This window comes from Meleagris gallopavo, chromosome 1, assembly GCF_000146605.3.
Source record: "Meleagris gallopavo isolate NT-WF06-2002-E0010 breed Aviagen turkey brand Nicholas breeding stock chromosome 1, Turkey_5.1, whole genome shotgun sequence".
Lineage (NCBI taxonomy): Eukaryota > Metazoa > Chordata > Aves > Galliformes > Phasianidae > Meleagris > Meleagris gallopavo.
This window is the reverse complement of record NC_015011.2, coordinates 173,720,014-173,742,463: the sequence shown is the minus strand read 5'-3', so window position 1 is coordinate 173,742,463 and position 22,450 is coordinate 173,720,014. Positions and strand designations below refer to the sequence as shown.

Here is a 22,450-nt window from a genome sequence, read left to right as displayed (position 1 = left end):
ACTCAAAGAAAAAAGGTTTGTAAGTCACTTTCTGGACAAAAGTGCAGTGCTGAAAAGTCACAGTAGATGAGATTTAGATGAGGAAGAAATTAATCTGGTGTCCTGATTACTGTTAATGGCATCTGCGTAATCTGGAGCAAATGATGGCATTGGAATGGAAACTATTGGCTCTTTATAAACTCTGTTCAAAGCTGGAAGATCTTAAATTAAAATACTTTTGTCCAACTTCAGACAATCAAGTAATGAATGCAAGATTTTCAAATTAAATAGCAATCATATTTATCAAAGTTTGTCCTGAATTATGCAGTGGATAATTTAGCAAGACCATGAAACTGGGATTTTTTTCTGTGAGTTAGAGATCTTCAAGAAACACCATTTGATAATGTGTTAACCTTTGTAAACTATTCCCAAAAGACATCTTTTCTTCCTTTTTGGATTATGCCTTTGAGACAAACATAGAGAATTTCAAACTAATCTGCCCTACTTGTGGGACAGTGACACAGCAGACACTTGGAACAAATTTTAGGGCTTCAGCAAAGGCAGATGTTGATTTATCCAGAGCATTCCTAAAGCACACATAATGCCTGCTCCATTTTCTGTTTTCAGGATTAGGATGTTCCATAAACCAGCACTGTGCCCTTGTGGCCAAGAAGGCCAAGGGTATCCTGGAGTGCAGAATGAAGATTGTGGCGAGCAGGTCAAAGGAGGTGATCCTTCCCTCCCCTACTCTGCCCTGGTGAGGCCACATTTGGAGTAGTGTCCAGTTCTGGGCTCTCCAGTTCAAGAAAGAGGGAATTTCTGGAAAGAATCCAAGGGAGTTGGATCTCAAATACAGTTTGGGATCTGGAGAAGCATCTTCCTTATGAGGAAAGGCTGAGAGATGTGGGACTGTTCAGCCTGGAAAAGACTGAGAGGGCATAAGGCCAGGCTCTTTTTGGTGGTTCCCTGTGACAGAACAAGGGGAACTGGGCACAAATTGGAAAACAGGAATTTCCATCTGAACATGAGAAAGAGCATCCTTACTGTGAGGGTGACAGCACTGGAACAGGCTGCCCAGAGAGGTTATGGAGTCTCCTTTTTCTGAAGATGTTCAAAACCTGCCAGGACACTTCCTTGTGCACTTCCTTGTGCATCCTCCTGTAGGGAACCTGCTTTAGCAGGGGGTTGGACTGGATGATCTCCAGAGGTCCCTTCCAGCCCCTAGCATCCTGTGATTTTGTGTTGTGCTGTGGAACCACTTTTAGTATGGGAAGCTTCTGATAACAGTTTAATCTAAACAGTAACATAGAAAGTCTGGTTATTCAATAGTAAATCGTATGCTTAAACCCCCAAGGAATGCATGAAAATATTGTTGTTTCACAAAAGATGAATGGTTGAAATGGACAAGTGTATAACTGAATGTAAATACAAAGAAAAGTAAAGAAAACAAAACTTCGGTATGTAGAAACAGAATTTTGTGTTATTTATTAAAACACAATTGCTTTAAGGATGACAGTTGAAAGTCAGACTGTATTGAATAAGTAAGAAATAGCTTGTTTAGGGGCAGTTAAAAGTTACAAACCTAGTAAACAAACACAGAAGTCTGCTTAGACCATTTTCACTTGGGTCACTTCTTTACCACAACTCCAGTGGGTTTTGTACTATGCAGGATACTTCTATTCCTATCTGTTATGTAGCTTCCTCTTGGTGGGCCTTAGCTTACCTGACAAAGACAAGTCCATACATCCATATTACATACCATAAGCAGAATGCTACCACAATGGATGCATCTAATGGGGAAAAGCAAAAGCATATGGCCAGCAGTTATCCAGGACTTGCAATTTCCTATATTGATTAGTGCTAGAGAAGCTGGGTATCGTTTTTAGTGACTGGCAAAAATTTGTCAGATTTTAATAATCCAAATTCTTCTTGGGCTTATCCATCTCTGTTTGTCTGAATATATCAGCATTTACTGCCTCAAATATGAGTAGCTTCATGTCCATACAAAAGGAACAACAACCATTGCACTATCATTTTTAGTCAAATATTTCATTTCCAGGAAAACCATGACATTCTTCTTGAATGTATAATGCTCGTTTAGCCCAACTCCTCATACAGTTACTCCAACTAAAACAGCATGCCTTTAAAGTATAAAATATGTAGCTTCACTAAATGGTATTAAGATGAATGTTAAGTGTATCAAAATGTTTGTGGTCATATTTTCCACTTCTTTTTGTTTCTGACTTCTCTAAAATTTGATGGTAGTGTTTGGTTAAGTATACAGAGGAATTCAAACCATCAAGATTATTAAGAGTGGTAGTCAGGGAAAATATTTCCATTTAAAACTTCTGAAATACATAATTTTTAAGTTGCTAAATTTACAATTACAACAATGTGTTTTAGCTTTACTAAGTGCCAAACTTTAAAGGAAAATAACGCAAACTGAAGCTGTGTGGGTTTACATACATCTTACTTCTGGTGTAATATATACTGAAATTTTCCTCTGCTTTCTGACTTCTGAAGGAGAACTGCACTGAGTGATGCAGAAAGAAGCACACTGGTATCAGAATTTCAATACAGCATGAGCACACAGAAGAACATGAATCCATTTTTACATATTTTGCAGAGAGCGCTTTAGTTACTCACGAAGGTACTGCAGTGGTATCTACTTAAACTCGAACTGCTGACTTTGAAAGGATATTTTGGTGAAGCAGATTAGTAAATAAAAAGTCAAATATCCGTGAGAAAGTGTGGGCAATATACATTTTAATTCCCTCAAAAACTTTAGGACCATGCGCATGCCCACGTGTACACATGCACACAATGTATTAAAAAGTTTTCACCATGACATCTCAGAAATTTGAAAGTGTGTAATATGTAAGAAAATGTATAAGATAACTGTTCTTAGAAATCTGAAAACTCAATTCATTGTCATTCTCACGCATATCTAAAAAGCAATCTACCCAAGTTTACAAAACATTTCTTCTGACTGTTGTGATTTTTGCAGTTAAGGAATCAGGAACACACAATATGTACATCAAGCTTAAATGGCTTGTGTATGTTACAAGTACAAAGCAGTAGGCAGAGTATGACAAATACACTGAAGTCCTGACATTGCAAAATCTTGACCAAAATAAGCAAACAAAAACCAACCCAGAAATCATCCCTATGATAAAAGACATTTCACTTCTTGTGAAAGAGAAGAGGTTTCACCATCCCTGCCAGAATCTTGGGCAGCTGTGCAGCAATCACCTCTGACATCATCTCGGGGAATTCAACGCTCAGTGCACGGGACTGGAGAAACGTGTTCAGACAGAAGAGATGGAGCTGTTTCACTAGCTGGATTTAATAAAATACAAACATAACAAGTAAGGCTAACAGCAGTGCAGCCAGATAAACATGCTATCAATCACTTAGCTCACACATCCATCAGCTGACATCATTATTATATCTTAATGCTATTCCTTGAACCAATAATGAGGATAACTTGCTAATCCCTATTAAAATATAATCCCAAGGCAAAAGTCATAAATATAGCTGAATGACATGTCCTAAAAAAGGCAGACTCACTAGCATGAGAACTCACTTATTACACGTACCATGAACAGTAGAGTTATTAAAAATTATTCAAGCTTTCATTTTTATGCTCGTGTTCAACAAAAGAAATCTCAATGCCTTGTTTACTAGATGATATTCAAACATTGCCCCAAGGACTGCATTTTCTATTTCAAGGTTTCCCATAGCTCTGACTATGATCATATCTGGATATGCTGATAATGTTAAATTTCATAGGCCATTGTTGCTAGAAAGCAACTGCTACACATATGAACCCTTTCACCTACCTTCTCTAGGAAGTACCAATTTTTAACAGTTATTCTTAAAGACCTATGACCTTTATGTTGTCTAGAATCCACTTGGGCTTTACCAATGTGTAGTCTCTCCAGTGGGATGGCTTATCATGTATCACCTATTTCTCTCAGTCCGAGCTGAAAGAGGGACTTGCACTCACACACTCTCCAGACCAAACACTACCCCATCAGCCATCGCTTTGCTGGATATTCTGCTGCAAGCCTCATTCGCTTGCTTCCATTCAGGCTATTTTACTATGTTAAATTTGAAATGAAGAAATAACTCAGTACTCAATTCTTCTCTGGATGTTGTGAGATCCAAACTGAAAATTCTTATTCCAAGTAAGGCAGGAAGGTCTTTTATTCCAAGCAAGCCACATGCGAACATCAGATGACAGATTCCTTAAGCACCTGGCTAGCATGAGTAGGACACTGGCCAGGAACAGTTTTTGCAAGTAAAAGCTGGATGACTGGATTCCTGACAAGGATTTAGCACTGACATTCGCAAATGATGAGGAGTTCAACTACCAGTATATCTTGTAGCTAATCTCAATATCCTCCCCTTCAGAACACTCTGCTCTCTAACTTTGTATTTAAGGATTATTAGGGTGACAAAGATGATACAGGGCCTGGGGCATCTTCCATATGAGGAAAGGCTGAGAGACATGTGTCTGTTCAGCCTAGAGAAGATTGAGGGGGGATCTGATCAATGTTTATAAATACTTTTCAGTGGTGTACAGTGATAGGACAAGGAACAATGGCCAAAAATTGGAACATAGGAAATTCCACACAAATGTGCAGAACTTCTTTACAGAACTTCTTTACAGTGAGGGTGACAGAGCACTGGAACAGGCTGCCCAGAGAGGTTGTGGTGTCTCCTTTGGAGATATTCACACCTGGCTGGACGTTTACCTGTGCAACTTACTTTAAGGTAACCTGCTTTAGCAGAGGGGTTAGACTTGCTGATCTCTAGAGGTCCCTTCCAACCCCTGAAATTCTCTGATTCTTTGATTTTCATCCTTGTCCCATTCATCTTTTGATGGCATCTGAGAAGATGTGACAGCTAAATGGTCAATGTGATTTCTGAGGATAGCAAAAGTTGATAGAGAGAGGTCTGTGCAGTGGATCAAAGGATTCCAGACTACCTGGTGAACCACGTAGTTATCAATATTGTTACCTCTCTCAACCTTCATAAATGGGATCATCAGCTTTTTCCTCTGTCAAAAGGAGGAATTAGTGACAAGGAAAGCTTTTATATGAAAAAATGAGTTTATTTACTAAAAAGATAAAATAAAATAAAATAAAATGCACATTTCCTAAGCAAAAAAAGAATACAAAGACCTCATCCTTCCCTGAACTCTCTATGACCTTGTCACAGCCAAGAATTCAGAATCACTTTTCTTCAAGTATCTTAGTGCCATTCCACCAGTCCCTGCTCAAGCAGAGGTATGGCCTTGTATCTCTGTTTCTTGCCTCTCCTGCAGAGATACAGAAGCCATTACAAAACATTATTCGCATGAGAAGAGAGTATCATTCCTCAGTTTTAATGGATGCTAAGCCCATAGGATGCACGCTGGATTTCCAGGGATGTGGAAAGTATTCAGATATATCTTTTAAAACACTTATGAATTTCTAAATCACTATTAGAGATCTCCGATATTAATCAATCCCAGAATACGAACAGATACTGGAAAAAAACAGCATAAAGTATATGTGTAAAAATACTTGAATTAAGGAAGAAAAATCAATCTTGGCTTTCTTTCGAGTTCCCTATTCTCAGCATTTTGTAAATATTTTTAAGAACATGTACACACACATATAGACACATGGAGCCCTACCAACAATCTTAACTGCTCTAGATACAGAAATAATGCAGAGATAGCATTCGAATGCGTATTTTCAAATATTTAAATACAGTATGTTTTGATTACCAAATATGCAGCTATGTATTCACACATCAAAGGAGAGGTATACTTACGTTTTTTTTTAGCTTAGAAATGTTAACTAGCCACTTTTCATAAAATTACCTTTAAGAAATTTGAATTGCTTCTGACTTAAAAAAACAACAACAATAACAACACAAGTTAACAAGTAAACTTACATCATGCATGGAATCCATCAGTTTTGTAAGCTGATAGAAACGCTGGGAATTAGCCACAACACCTTTCTGGCGCAAGCCAATGGCCTTCACCAGTTCTCTAATGTAACTCGTTCTCATCTCATCAAATTGGCTTTGACTTCTTAGACCTTCCAAAGGAACTGAAAAGAAAGCAACATTTGTGTTGCAATGTATTCTTAAGACAAAATGAGAGATTTAAGTAAGGGAACAGATTATATTTCACAGTGTGTTGTGCAATTTGCTATTATCTGCCAGGTACTTCTTCCTGTTAATCAGTTTATCCAGAAACAGTCATACAACAAGGTCAAAGGATGTATCAACAACAGTCAATTGTACTAACCTCTGATATCTAGAAATAGGTATAGATGAAGTTTAAGGCCATGTGCAGAAAGAAGAATGCCAAAAGAACCCCTGTGGTCCTTAAGGAAATATGTCATAGGTTGGCTTATCTTACATTGCCAAGAGCCTGCTCTCCTCAGAGCATATTTATCCCAGATCTAGCTGGAGTGCTTTGAAATGGCATCGTGGAATGAAGTAACAGTTTTTAAATAATGTAGACAGTAAAGCATCCAAGGCTCAGGTTTCCTGTCTGGATCTCTCTTACTCAAAAGAGCAGATCTGAATATTTCTTAGATAATTAGCAAACAGAAGCAAACGGCTCAACTCACTCTGCTCTTAATGGTCTGTTGTTAGGACCAAAATGAAGGCATGCAGAGAACACCAAAAATGAACCTGTTAGTGACTCCTATTGGTAAGATCATGTTTGAGCACTGATTCTAAGTTCCAGCAGAATTTGTGATTGCTTCCAAATAATGAATAATAGTTTGTCTTTTAGGGATGTGTCATGTTTGATTTCTTCTGGCAGTTGATGAAGATGAAATGCTGAACTAAGCATGTTCTATTTTCCATAAGACAGTCCCACTTCCTTATACCATATTCTGTCTGAGCTATTCACTGTATTGGGTCCTACATGTGTGGCCCCTGTTACATGGAGAACTATTTAGAACTTTTGGGTATCATTACAGCAAAGCATATAACATATGTCTATATGTAAAACATAATAAATAAGGAACTAGAAAATCAAAACAATGGCAGAAAATAAAAAAGTTGGTCTATTTCTTGCAAAGACTAATTCTACCTTTAAGAGAGTTTTAAAACTGTCACTAATACAGTAGAAAAAAAAGAAAAAGTCTACACCACAGTAATCTCAAAGGAAAAAAATGTAAAACTGAAAATGTTAAAAATAAAGCTGGGGTTTCCATTCAGATTTAGAATTATACTGTGACTGATATTTAGTTATGTGCAATATACATTATTGTTTCTTTAAAAGTAAAGCCAGTGCATTATAATAAAAACTCAAACAGAAAACAGAATGAGAGACTAAAAGTTGAGACATGATTTACTGTTAGTATGTGGAAGATTGAAATGGTCACACTTTCACATCTGAAGAGGATAAAGGTGAACAGCATGAAATAGAAATAATCTTTAAAAAAAAAACTTTTTATCAACAATCAGGTTTTATGTTTTTTGAACATTCTTTTGTGGAGAGTATTGTATTTATACAGTACCAAATGTTTACTAAATGTCTCAGCAACAATGGTTAGGTGTGTTCCTTTTCCCAAAGATCTGACAAACTGTTTTTTCCTATAAGACAATAAGTACAGGAATGAACAGAAAGCAAAACTCATGAACAAGCAAAAATACTTTCATATTATTAAATTAATTTATTGCATACACATAAGCACATGATCTTAAAAGTGAGTTTATATGGGAAGTGCAGTTGATAAAGAATGGTGGCTCAGTGATTACTGTTAAACTGATGCACCTATAATTGAGAGGGAGTGGACCACTGCAGCTATTTTTTTTTAATTATTTTATTTCAGCTTACTGATATGTAGAGTTAGAATATCACAAATGTATCTAAACCTAACTGAAATTTAAGACTTCCCTCCAGCATTTACATAGATGTGGGATTTCAAAATGCAATGAAAAGAAGATGGAAAACATTTATAATAGGAATACATTCAGAACTCTGATGTAATTCCAAGAAAGAAACTGCAGTTATATTGCATAGGGATTATTTTCTGTATTATTTATATTCCAATAGCAGAGTGTATGCTATTTAGCTATTATGCTAGTAATTTTTATATTCCTATGAGCTACACTTACTTTACTGTCTATACTCTGCTGATGACAGACTTTCGAAAGCATGAGCTTATGCAAACAGCAGGCAAGAACAGCCTAAGAGGGAATAAATTTTAATTCCTTATCTTTTGTTGAACCTTTGTACAGCCAAGAAACAGGCAACTCAGTAAGTGTGCACAGAACCAAACTTCAACATTCTTCCATTTCTAGTTCTAGGAGGTGTTTAGTTTTATTTCTAAAGGTAGCAGTAAAATTTTAAAACTTCCTGTTTGTGGACTGTTTAAGGCATCAGCTGATGACTTTCTGAGTATTTTAGAAAAGGCTTCAGAAGGAAATCTCATCAACTACCATATTTTCCAATTACAGTGCAGTGCAGTGCTGTATACTGTATTCTTACAAAGATGAGTACGATTAAAGTGATCACAAATTTTGTACTCAAATAAACAACTAAAAGAAGTTCATCTGTCTACAGTTGTGCTAAACCTTGGCTTAAGTAGAAAATGTGAATAAATATTAATATTGATTGTCATGTCCACTTTTGCAAATCTTTTCAATAAAGCTTTAACTGCTTGGCCAGAATCAATCCCTCCACAAACAAACCTAAAAGTCAATAAATATTTATATATTTCCAATGCCTGTAGGAGATTTTTATCTGTGTAGTGTCATTTGAAATCATTCTCCCTCACAGAAATACACACGGTTGTTTTGAAAATGCATAATACAATATTACAATACATTAAAAGGGATCCAGCATTTCTCCAGTGCGTTTATACAAAATAAAGACAATGATGAAACAGATTATTTGTTCCTTACAGACACTGGAAACATATTTTTAGGTCTTGATATACTAACATTTTCCTCCTGAAGAAGTTTTCCATTTGTTAAGCCAGAAAGCTCAGCAATTGTCAAAGTTAAACAACATTGGTCAAAGCAAAGATTTTACCAGTGATATGTTAGAAACGAAAGAGCTTACTTGTATTGAGAAGCAGTAGTGCTTTCATACACAGGAACTCTTCTTGGCTAACTTGGAGTCTGACAAACTCCTGTGGGAGCTGCCACATGGAGAGACATAGCGAATAGAACGATGATTCTTTCATCCTCTGTCTTACACCCAGGAAAGGGAAAAACAGAAATAAAAAACCAAAACATGAAAATAAAGAAGAGGAGAAGCTTAATTACTAATTGTGTGAAGGAAGTGCCTTGTTAGCAGCGTAATTAACACAGTGTTGAAATTCAGAAAAACAAATGAACAATTTCATTACCGTTTTGTACTGTTTTTTAATTGTAAGTAACAAGCTATTATTTTCGATGTTTAATCTGTTACTTCTGGTCAGAAAAGAACTTGTAGACTATCACATATGATTGCTAATCACCAAAAATAATTTTTTTAAATTAATTTATAATAAACTAATATTTACGATGAAGTGCTTTTGTTTAGAAGTTGATAGATTTTTATGTTCTTTGAAAACAATGCATAAAACTGAAGAGGCTGAAGGCTGATAGAAACTTGTTCATAGGTTTTGCAAAGATGTTTCTTATTTAATGTACATCAAAATTATTTGTTACTAGTATAAAATTCTTCTGTTAAGTGCAACTGAATTATTTTGTAGCACTACAGAAACAATTGAAGAATTAAATGTATGCATATTTAAAAAGTATTTTAAGTAAAAGTAGACATTACTACAGCCTTACCTGAACTCCTGCAGCAGTAAACAGGACATTTCAGAAGGAAATACAAAAATTATCTAGTCTTTTGCAGTATTCTGATTTTACAATTCTCTTTGAGAGTTTGGTGTAGAGAGTTTATTTTATTGCATTTATTTATTAGAAAGGCAGTTTTTAACAGAAATGATGAAAACAATAGCATTATTAAGTTTGTAAACTAAACTGAGTTTGTCCTACATTCACTGGAAGATGCAGTAACATGGAGTTATTTTACAAAGCTGTACTCTGAGGTGCAACAATTACAAGCTGATAAAATTTTGCTCCCCATGAAACCAATGGAGTTTTATCACTTGTTACAATGGGAATTCTAACTCTGAGTTCAGACTAGCATTCCAAACTGACTACAGATAGTGTTCCAAACAGAAATAGAAGATAGCACCGAGGGCTTTTTTCTTACAGTATTTAAATTGTTTTTGTTATTTTAAATGAAATGTTTTCAGTTTTGCTCCATATCCAAAATTTTGTACCAGCTCTTCATACACAAACATGAAATTTTGATCAGCAAGATCTGGCTGGATTTATTTCCATATCCACTTTAATTCTCCCTTTCTATTCCTTTCATAGAATCATAGAATGGTTTGGGTTGGAAGGCACCTTTAAGATCACAGAGTCCCAACCCCCCTGCTACAGGCAGGGACACCTCTCACTAGACCAGGTTGCTCACAGCCCCATTCAGCCTGGCCTTTCTGATAGCCCTATTCATAAAGAGCATCTTAGATAAGCGATAGTTTTCAAGGTGCATTAGATGCTGTTCATAAGCATATTTTCAGAGACCACAAGGTGTAACAGTAAAGCCTTGTAGTGTTTTAATACGAGTCCATGAAGCCACTGTCAATCCAACACTGCTCACTCTCTGAAATTATGCTACTGAGCAAGTCACTCTCAAAGAGCATTACAGTTCATTTTCAGACAAAGTCAGTACATAACAAATTGTCTTCAAAACAATCTTTGGACTGTGGTTTCATGGTTATTTCAAAACAACCTAAGTGTGTGTTGCCACAGTAGATGGAATTTCCATGATCTCTTCCCACTTCTAGGTGTGCACTCCTACTCTTCTGGCATTAGTGCCTTCCAGCCCGCATGGTGAGATCAAGGATCAGCTTAATTGGCAAGTTAGGTTTTATCCTAGTGTATTTTTCAAATATATCATTTCCTTATCTGTTTTACCATGCAGCCAAATAGCGTTTGATCCTGCTTAAGTAAAATTTTAGGCATGCATGACCAGGGCAGGAGGCAGGGAGGGCTGCCATTTCTGCTGGTGTTCAGCAGTACCTTTCACTGATCTAAAATTTAAAGCTTCCCCCCTCCCCCTCCAGTAAATAGTGGCAGCTTTGATTTAGTGTACAGTTACTCTTCATGTTTAGCTCTTTGCTTATAATTTTTCTGACACTAATCTGATGAGATGTTCTACAGCTGAGAGAATTGCATGTGGTCAGTCCACCTCTTTCTCAATATAAATGGTCTTGAGCTGCAAACAAGAAGCTGTCTACAAGAAATTATAAGCAGGGCTCATAAATCTGGAAGAAAGTATTTAAAGTCTTCTTCATATGGCATACAGTGGAGCACACGCAGGGTAATACACCAAGACATACCATTACTACCTAAAGCCATTATTGTGGATTTCTGAATACAACTGTGAGATACATCCCAGAGTACACTAGGGGACCCAATACAATTTGAAGCTCTCTGAGTCTTATCACTGCAAAGTGTTTCAATTCGTACAGCACAATTAATACACACGAGAGATGAAAGAATTTAATCCACCATCTCACAAAAAACCCATCCAATCAACAATGACCAAAGAAAATCCCATTTCGTTTCATTTAATGAATGTGAACTTCTGTGTTACGTATTTGAATTCATGTAAATCTTCTGACAGCAGCATTCTAATGCTTTTCTGTTAGATAATTAAAATAATATTTGAACTTATTTTGTTTGGCCTCATCAATAAAATATTTGGGATTCCCACACAATCCTTTCCAATGTTACTGAATTTTATGTCATCAGTGGACTTCGCTGCTAATTTTGAAACAGAACAAATAATGAACGAAAACTTGGTCTCGATGAAGTCACGTTCCATCAACACAAAGAAATTCAAAATAACTTTCATATTGTGCATGAGTAGTGTCTACTTACTCATTCAGAATCAGATCTGGTGCAAAATACAACATCTGACCACTGACATGTTTGTATGATCTCCATCCCATTGCGAAAACCATTAGACTCATCCAGGAATACTGGATGAGAGTTATCTGATCATCAATATGTAAATTCCGAAATCCTGGAAATGAAATTAAATAACACAATAAACATCCACCTATGAACACCTTTAATGCATTTAAACCTAGAGAACACCAGTCGTGTGTGTGCCTGTAACTTCTGCTCGTGGATAATGTTAAGGATTGCAGCTAAGTATCAGAGATGATCTAACAGCTTTCTGTCACCAAAAACTGTTCTTCATTAGCTGGTCCTGTTACCTTTTTCAAGCAAGCTCTGGCATTCATCCTATCCTCAGTGAACTGGTTCAGCTCATAAAGCCGACAGAAAATTAGACTCAGTAAAAAAGGATTGTTTTCTTCTCACTTAATGAGATGGAATACCACAAAAGTATAGAATCATAAAGGTTGGAAAAGACCTCTAAGATCATCTAGTCCAACAATCAACCTATCATCATGCATTTGCCACATCTACTCTTTCCCTGAACACTTTTAGGGACAGTGACTCCAGCACTTCCTTGGGTAGCCCATTCCAACACTTCATCACTCTTTCTGAGAAGAAATTTTTACTAACATCTAACCTGAACCTCCCCTGGCACAATTTAAGGCCATTCCCTTTCATCTTATCATTAGTCACTTGGGAGAAGAGGCTGGCCACACCTCACTACAACTTCCTTCCAAGCAGTTGTAGAGAGCTGTAAGGTATCCCCTGGGCCTCTTCTCCAGACTGAACAATCCCAGTTCAACTACGAGGTCTGACACTTTCCTCCAGGACTGAAGTGTCAGTTGAGCCCAAATGAAACCACATTTCTAGGTCTCCAACTCAATATACTCATTTTTATATATCCCAGGACCAGGCCTCTATTATCATACAGAGAACACACATATATAATCATGACCTTTTCTTTTGTAATTCTTAGTTCCTCAGAAATTCAGTTGCTTCTCATTCATAGAATATTTGTGAACTGTTTAGCTATTAGTCTTGTAGTTTTCCTCTGTTTCTTTTAAAATTCTTTTCAATAAGAGTAAGAATGAAGAACATGCAAAAAAGAAAAAAATATATAAACTCAAAATATGAATAGTAGAGTCAGAAGAGTTAGGATGGAAAGGCTGCTATAATGATCAAGAATAGAAATACTCTGGACTTCTATTGTTTCTTTTTGGAATATGTATAAACACACTTTAATTTACAAAGGACTTCCCATTAAAATGCATTTGATTGGTGCATACATCATCTGATGAAGTGGAAACTTACTTTTAACAATTTCTTAAGAATTAAGTAACATGCAGACAATAAACAAGCAATCTTCTCTTTTGACTGCTTGTCTTATGACATATTTGCTTAACAAGAATTCACTACAACAAGAACTGCTATTACCTGGTAGCAATTTTGACCACTTGACTACACAAAGAAGTTGCCTCTCACAAAGATGATTTAAACTGGTCAGCAAGGAACTTGGTGTTTCAGGTTTTGTATTGTCATAACCAGCATAGACAACTTCAGGCTCAATGCCTCGCAAAACACTTATCACTGGGGGAACAAACTGTATTTCTTGATTCGGAGAAAAGGACAGCCTTTGCGTTAGAGATTGGCTTTCATCCTGAAGGGTTGCTGGCTGCTGGAGTGCAACATCTAATGTCCTCACAACCTTAATTTTGTTAAGCTTTTTAAATTTCCGGCCTGAAAAAAAAAAAAAAAAAAAAAATTGCAGATCTGTTAAAAAACTTTAAGCAGAAACATCAGTATCTTCCAGTAGTGCTAGATTACACTTTCCATTTACAACAAATAGAACAGTCTTCTAAGTTTAATTTTTTCCTATTTATATAATTAAGAAATAATCATGGAAAATTCTTAAGAGTTTATCTCTCCAAAACCTCCTCTCTGCACTGTGAGATGAATGGAACCCACCCACTAAAATTATTGCATGAATTCTAGGTTACTGTAACCTCATAAAGTTTTTTCTGGTTCACTTCCCACTGTTCCATCTGACAGCTCAGCCAGCTGGCTCTACTGTTGGGTTGCTATTCAGTGTTAATTAAGGACACAGTTTATTTGCTTTTTTTTTTTCTCACTAATATTCATAAACAGAAATGCAATTAAGAAATTATCACACAGAAAAATTCCTTCCCTTCAATTCGGAAGGCATTTCAGTCTCGTAGATAAATTCTATTTTGGTAATCTTTAATGTAATATTTTCCTGCTGTTCACAAGAATGAAAACAGAATCCAGGAATGACTGAAAGGTCAACATATACTGTAAAATCATGCTAAACCTTCGAAAACTCTTCACTTTCTAGAGTGTAGTGGTTTGGAAAAAAAAAATAATCAGAAAAACAAAACAAAGCAAAACTTGAGATGCTTTCCCAAAATAAAGACAAAGAGACCACACCTGTTATGGCTTTGTAAACACACAGAGCTCTAGGTAGCAACTGTTCCAAATTCTTTCAGGGCAACATGCTGGAGGTACACCACATGGACACCAAAAACCAAACCTTCATGGGCTCAAAGACAGCAACACTCAGTAACAAACTACAGGTTTCAAAGAAAAGTCGTATTTATGACTACATGGAACGTGTTTGCTTTAAACAGATCATCAAAGATAAAACTTGCTGTTAGATCATTAAATTCTCAGTGCTGACAAACAAGTTTTCCTTAGTAAAAAATGTATGTCATAATAAAGAAGCTGGTACTTATATTGATATAGATGTCAGTGGAACAATGAGGGAGATGCAAGGTGACAGCAAGCATACACTAAGTCATTCTCTCAAGGAAATTAAGGGGCTCACTAGTTTCAATCTAAAAGAAAACAATAAGGAAGAAGAATGATCTGTTCAAAATAGATACATATCAAGCAAACCAGAAATCATCTTGATATTTTTACTTGTTGAGGTGCTGAATATTGTACTGTAAAAAGTAGAAAAGACATGCAGCAAATGTCATTGGTGGAAAAGAAAATCCCTGCTTATCATATCACTGAATCATTAAGAAATTGTATTGTAAAAAGGTAAAACACAAATAACACTAAAAGTAAATGAGAAGAGTAGTAGAAGTGTAGCACCATGTAATGCATTTGGTTGAAATACTGCATATCACATTATCTTTTGAAAAAACAGTATTTTTATTTATAAGTGAAATGTTTGACAGGGGAAATAACATACACTAAATAAATGTGACAGAAAAATCTCTGTTACTGCCCTCTTTTTGTTTTAGTTAATAGTACTGCTGCACTGTCAGAATGCAACCTATGCACCAAAGAGACTCCAGGATACTGGAGTAAGGGAGCACACCTTAACTTTAGCATGTGCTATGAATCCTTTCTCAGCAGGGCATTGGAGAAACCTAGAGACACAAGCAGTGTGTCTCATCCTTCACCTTCCTCCTTGGAAAATTCCTGTCTCCCAAACTACATGCAAAAACGGAAGGTTTCAATAAAAATGGATTTATGTAGGAACAGATCTATTTTCTTTTCTTCAGATGTTCCCACATAATAGAAGATAACAAAATTTATCAAAATCCATTTTGGAATATCTAAGACAGATGCTCCAGAGACTTGCACTGACCTTTTCAAAACATTCATTAGTACATTAATGTTATAGTGTAACATCAAGGAAGATTAATACATCAAACATGGAAAGATTCCTTTTGTTCTTTCTAAATACTTAATACAGAAAAAATTCCATGACTTTAGTAACTCTCGATGTACACTGGCATAGCTAAAGGCAGAATCAATGCTCTTGTTTTTGAACCAGACAGGACTGAGTAGATGAATGCAACTAAAAAGCTCGAATTTGCTTTAAAAAGCAGAAGTTTTTTGTTTTCCTATCACAAATATGAACACTTACACATTTCACAAACAAAAAAGCTGTACACAAAAGTGCAAAACTTCCATTTTAATTAGAACAGTATTTAAAATCCAAAGGGAGTATGCTAAACAAAATTTCAAGAAACACAGAACCATAGAATCATGGAATGGTTTGGGTCGGAAGGGACCTTTAAAATCATCTAGTTCCAACGTCCCTTAAAGCCCCACCCAGCCTTGTCCTGTTGCTACATGCCCTTATTAGAAGTCCTTCCCCAGCTTTCCTGTAGGCTCCTTTTTCTTAAGGTCCCTCTGGAGCCTTCTCTTCTCTCCACCTCTCTCAGCCTGTCCTTGTGCAGATGCGCAACCCTCTGATATCACCATGGCCCTCCTCTAGACCTGCTCCAAAAGCTCCGCGTCCTTCTTGTGTTGAAGGCTCCCGAACTGGACACAATACTCCAGGTGAGGTCTCACAAGAGCAGAGTAGAGGGGCAGAGTCACCTCCCTCGCCCTCCTGGTCACACTTCACATGTTATTAACAGTACAAATGTGAAGGATGGGCTCTTCAACAGCAGTCATTATCCAATGAAGTCACAGGTAGTACTCCCACTAACTTAACTATGAGGTCAATTAGCTCTGTATCAAGCTCTGTGCCAATCTTATGCTTATTTTATCACTTGGAATAAGGATACAAATATTCTTGATCAGTGAGTCCTTAGTAAACAACCCAACACCAACTTACAAATTATCTTACATCTGGGCAAAATAAAACAAAACAAAAGAAAACAAAAACATCAAAAGAGAAAACAAAAAACAGAAAAAAAATAGACACTTGGACCAATTTCTACCATAGAAAATACATATATAGTCCTGAACATGCTGGGAATTTCCCAGTAACTATTGTTTAGGCATAAAGGAAAGCAGAGAGGGAACAATGCATTTGGTAGTTCATAAATAATGATTTCAGGTATTTTGTGAAATAATGGTTTCAGATACTTTTACAGTTCAGAGAACAAGTAAAGAAAGAAAGAGACAGAGCACTTACCATGTGGAAATGTGAGTAGTTAATAAGTACCCATGTTTCCAAGTGATTAAATGGATCAGAATTAATGTTGCACTGGCTTGCAGAATTATGTATGTGTTTATGTCTAATTATGCTGCTTCAGAGCTAGCAGTACACCAAACCCACTGGGTTACCCACAGTAAACTTTCCTATCTACTGCAAGGAAGCCATCACAGATGAATGCAAACTTTTAAGGACATAGGGAGAACAACAAAGATTTGAAAATAATATAGTTTTTTCAATTGCAGCTTACAAAAACACTGAAATAATTTCTTGCTTTAAGATAAGCAGATGTCTCTACTATGCCCTATAATGTGTAAAGACTACCAATCTGGCAACTATTTGTCTTAGTGTTAGGCCGTTCTGTGCACATTTATACAGAACATCTTTTCTTTCTGTCATTTTCACTAATTTAAGTTGGATGGCCAGTCACTCAAGCAGGTTCCTGGTACTCACAGTTCCCTGATTTACCACAAAGAGCAAGTGATATAGTATTTAAGTAGTATGTGTACTTAGAAGACAAAGTAATAAAAACAATAAAATCTACATTATCTTAGCATCAAATATACTCTGATTTTCTCCATTACACATATCATAATTCTGTTTTTTAATATTCTTTTAACTAGGTATACAGAATAAAAGAGCCAATCCATCATTATTAATAGTGGAAATTTTGTATTAAAATGGATCGATTTCTAGTGAAAGTCAAACACCTCACTGTCCTTCCTCACACCCTGCAATCACTCTAATCAGGTGAAAAATGTCAATGACTTATTATTCTTGACAGAACATTGTGGCTCTGACTTTAAGGTCACTCTGCTCTTACATTTTGTGTAGCAGAACAAACTGTGTACACCCTAGGAGGGTGTATACAAAATAGAGGAACAAAGCAGAAAAGCAGAAGTCATACATCTTGATTTTAATAAGCCCTCTGACACTAGCACTTCCATTACCTGGAAAATTAATTAAGATTTGTCTGCATCTAATCATTGCAGTGAGGACTGAAAGCTGACTGAAACAATGAATAACGTGATGATTTAGCAGTAGAGCAGAACAAGGAATCAATGATAGTCAGCCTGGGAAAATCACAAATCCACTGATAGGAAAAAAAAGTTGAGTGTTCGTTTACTCCAGGATCTGACACAGACTTCTGTTACCCTGTTAGGTAGAAGACTAGAAAGGAGATAGATTAACACGTTCTGAAACAACAGAACTTAGATTAACATTCCCACAGAGAAGGGAAATTAGGGCATTATGAAACACCTGCTTTCATTAATATTTTCTTTGTATACATCAAGAAATAACAGTTGTTCAAGGTATTTCTTGCTACTATGTAATGCACTGACTAGAATTTCTTTCGAAAACAGTGCAGACCCATTTAACTGCCGTGAAGTAGGGGCAGAAAATGGAACTCCTGTCAGTGTAATACAGTTTATATCTATCTATGTGGTTGCCATTCAGTAACATTCAGTGGAAGACAAGAGCACTCCCAACAGTAAAATTAATTTCACGTATTTGGAATCTATATTTAACATTCTGTAAAATCTTAAAGCCTTCTTCACATTGATTAAATACTATAGAAGATCCTTGCTCAGTTACTGAAAGCTAGCATTAAGACATCACATACAAGCAAAACAAAATAAGTATAGCTATGGAAGTTCTGTCTGAAGGAGAGAAAACACAAAATGCACAACATTCTTACAGGCTGTAAACACAGGAAAAGATTTGAAGTACCGAACAATTCCAAAAAACAGTTCACAATGTATCCAAGTATACAATTTTCTCTATAGATTGGGAATTTGCTTATGGACACTTACTCCCTGAGGATAATTATCCAAATAAGCAGAGCAGTACCCCCGTATGTAAGTGATGAACACTGCAAGATGTGCAGTAAATGAAGTGCAAAAAATGGTAAAGAGCAAAAGTAAGATATGTGAGAGTAGTAAGACCAATAGTAATATAGAGGGTATCTTTTTTTAATTTGGATTTTAAATCTTAGTTTGCAATATAAGATCAATCCAGTTTTCATCTTTTTTTTTTTCCTAAATTTGTCTTTCCTGTCCTCTTTAGCATTAATTGCTCCACTTCAATCTGTGTAATTAGCTTCCTACTCTCCCCAGACCTATTCACATCACTAAGAGCATGTGACACACTACACTCAATCTGAACCAGCTGAGAAAAAAATAGAGATGCCACAGTCATGGCTCCACCTGATATTTTCTTTATTCCATTGCATCACTGTTCCCTTCTTCCCGCTTGCTACCACATCACTGGAGCAGACAGGATTATGTAGGCAGAGATCACGTGCTCCTCCAAGAACTGGACTGGAACAGCTCCACAATAAATGAAAGACAGCACTGGTTAGGTATGTTTAGAAAAGGACTGTACACCAACACAAACTGGTTAGATAGAGCTGCCTAGCACCAACTACAAAGAAACTATTTACACCTTCCTACTAATAGACTGGTAAAAACAGTCATTCAGAGAGAACAAGGAAGTTTATATTCTCCCAATACATGATGGAGTGCCTTTACTATCAGATTTTGTTTTCAAATATGAGGAAATAAAATCCTCATACGAGAACACGTTAATGAAGACATAGTGTTTCACCAGTATTGCTAGCAAAATAGTCCAACTTTCTTACACTTTAGGAACCTACACACGGAGCAAAATGTATATTTGTTGCATCCCGGGATGGTCAGGTTGGGTATTAGAAAAATATTCCTCACCAGAGGATGGTGGGCATACAACAGGCTGCCCAGGGCAGTGGACGCAGCCCCAAGCTGCCAGAGCTCAAGAAACATTTGGACGTTCTTGTCTAAGATGGTCCTAAGATAGTGTGAAGCTAGGGGTTGGACTTGGCGATCCTTACGGGTTCCTTCTAATTCAGGATTTTATGATTCCTCCCCCAGATCTAAAATAACACCCTTCCATAAGGATCCAAAGGATATGTTTAGTAATGTGTAGAAAGGTTTCAGATGTGGTAAGGCTGCAGGAGTGGCTCTGTGAGCACAGGGACCCACCACTGGGCAGAGCTGAGCCGTGAGCAACGCTGGGTGTGCCTCTGGGAGAGTGGATTGAAGGGACAGAAAGCTGAAGGAGAGGGATGAGAGATGGGAGAGAAGCGGCCCTGCAGCCCCCAAGGTCAGTGCAGGAGGAGGGCAGGATGTGCTCCACGTGCAAAGCAGCAGTTCCCTGCGGCCCAGGAGAGGCCCATGGAGGAGCAGGCTTGTCCCCCTGCAGCCCAGAGGCAGAGCACAGAGCATATTTCCATGTGCAGCCATGGAGGAGTGCAGCAGTGGATGAGGGCTGAAGGAGGCACAGTCCATGGATATCCCTGCAGGAGCAGCCTGGGCTGGAGCTGCAGCCCATGGAGAGGAGCCCGCGGTGGGGTAGGAGGGCTGGGGGAGCTGCTGCCCATGGGGCTGTGCTGGAGCAGTGCCTGATGGGTGGGACCCATGGGAAGGAGCTGTGTTGGAGCAGTGCTGGGAGAGCTGCAGTGATTGGGAAGGCCACACAGGATCCTTTTGGGAGGAAGCCATGTGGAAAAGGGAAGAGAATGACCATGGAGGAGTGGCAGAGATGAAGAGTTACGAGCTGACTGCAGCCCCCATTCCCTGTTCCTCTGCGCTGGTCAGGAGGAATAAGTTGGAGAGGGTGGGAAGACGTTTGTAGTTTGCTTTTAATTCTCACTGCCCTGCTCAGTTAGCGACAGCCAAAAAATTAAATTAATCTCCCTATGCTGAGTCTGTTTTGTCCATGGTAGTCATTAGTGAGCAATCTCCCTGTCCTGATCTCAACCCAAGAGCTTTTTTTTTTCCCATCAAATTTTCTTCACCTGCCCTTCTGAGAAAGGGAAATGAGAGAGTGGCATAGAGGTGCTGAGCTACTTGTCCAGCTGCTGTCCACCACATGTTCTCATTCTGTCCTCCTTCCCCAGTCTAGTGCCACCAATACGCTTGGCAGTGCAGTTTTTTCACCAAGAGGAGGCCAAACAATGTGCAGCAAGGGGGGAAGGCTAATGGCTGTCATTATTCTCTGTATCTCCAATGCTGTGAGATGAGAGGGACACAGTTTGGAGAACAGGACTCGAAGCTCAGGGGCATGTCACGGAACAGAGCCCAGCCTGCAGCACTGCCTCTCCCTCCTCACATCACATGGATGTTCCCTGCAGCTGCAGCACTGTCTCTTAAGAAGGCTGAAGCCCAGAGAGGCAGTAACAGCTGGCCTATGATGGGGAATACTGATTTGCTTCACTGATAGAAGCATAAAATGTAAGAATGACACAATGGCCATGTGTGCAAAGTGCTGGAGCAGCCAAAGAATATTACAGAAGCTGAAAGCATACAGCTGTGCAATCAAACTGTCAGCCCGAAAAATACATACTCATTTTAATTTATGAACGGACACACACAAAACAAAATAATGAAATTACCAACTGTATATAATGCCAGTTCTTCCAAGGGGAAAAACAATACAGAGATGTAGAAAGAGAAACACTTAACTCACTAAAACACACTAGAAAAAATATTTTTTTGCCTATTTTTTTTTTTCTTCACTAATTCCATTTGAAAATATATTCCTCCTTGCTTCATCTTCAGCCATACATTTCTTCAAGCCCTGTGCTGGTGCAAAACATCGTACAGCTTAAGTTCTCATGTAAAAATACCAAAAAAAAAAAAAAAAAGAGAGACAAAAAATACATATAATTCCTGCATATTAGCATAGCAAAACTTGTCAAGTAACTACATGACCTTGTATCATTTACTCCCTGTGCTTCTGAAGACAGAGGACTCAACGTAGATTAGTGTTATGTTAAAAAACAAATCTGTTACAGTAAGACATAATATGAAGACAGGAATTCCCAGCACCTAGTATGCACAAATCTATTGTGTTGCTGCAATCACTGCTTAAGCCCTTTTAGTGGAAAAGAAGGATAAAAAAACCTGTTGAATTCTAAACAAAGCAATGATGAGCACAGCAGAAAAGCAGAGAGAGTACTGATTTCTGATTTTGTGTTGATCTCCATTTGCTTTTTTATCAAATTTTCTGATTCAGGACTATTAATAAATAAACACCAAAAATACAATTCCTCCTGTTTGAAGAAAATGAATGTAAGGATACATCACCAGTTCATACAGAAAGTTATTTTTGCTCCAGCATTTCCAGACTTTCATTAAAGAAAAATTACAAGGAAAGAATTAAAATTATTTTAAACATCAGATAATCCTTCCAAGAATACCATTTTAATGTGGTTCTTTCCTTTACAGCATCAAATCGAGATTAAACTCAAGAGAGTGAAGTTTCTTGACTGCCTATTTCTCCAAGTGAGATGTGGAAAGCAGCTCACCTCCCAGGACCATTCCAGCTTGACAGCACTTCCTCAAGCGACACGCTGGACAATTCTTCCTACGAATTTTATCAACTATGCAGTCATTTCTTCCAGCACACAAATAGTTGTGCTGCCCTGCAAGACAGAGAAAAACAAGATTAATACAATGTTTTTTTAACATGACAAAATTATTTGTGTGAAAAAATTCCGAAATAACAGACTCA

At 37.4% G+C, this 22,450-nt stretch overlaps 1 protein-coding gene across 1 annotated transcript; it reads right to left on the bottom strand.

The window, feature by feature from the left end:
- Positions 1–1,439: 1,439 nt before the first annotated feature.
- On the bottom strand, positions 1,440–22,428 carry PGR (progesterone receptor). The gene is made up of 6 exons (XM_031552059.1): positions 22,245–22,428; positions 13,411–13,713; positions 11,953–12,097; positions 9,065–9,195; positions 5,929–6,086; positions 1,440–3,318 (listed from the first exon to the last, which is right to left on the bottom strand). The coding sequence occupies exons 1-6, from the start codon at positions 22,405–22,407 to the stop codon at positions 3,163–3,165; spliced, it is 1,056 nt and encodes a 351-aa protein (XP_031407919.1). The 5' UTR covers positions 22,408–22,428; the 3' UTR covers positions 1,440–3,162.
- Between the last annotated feature and the right edge of the window lie 22 nt (positions 22,429–22,450).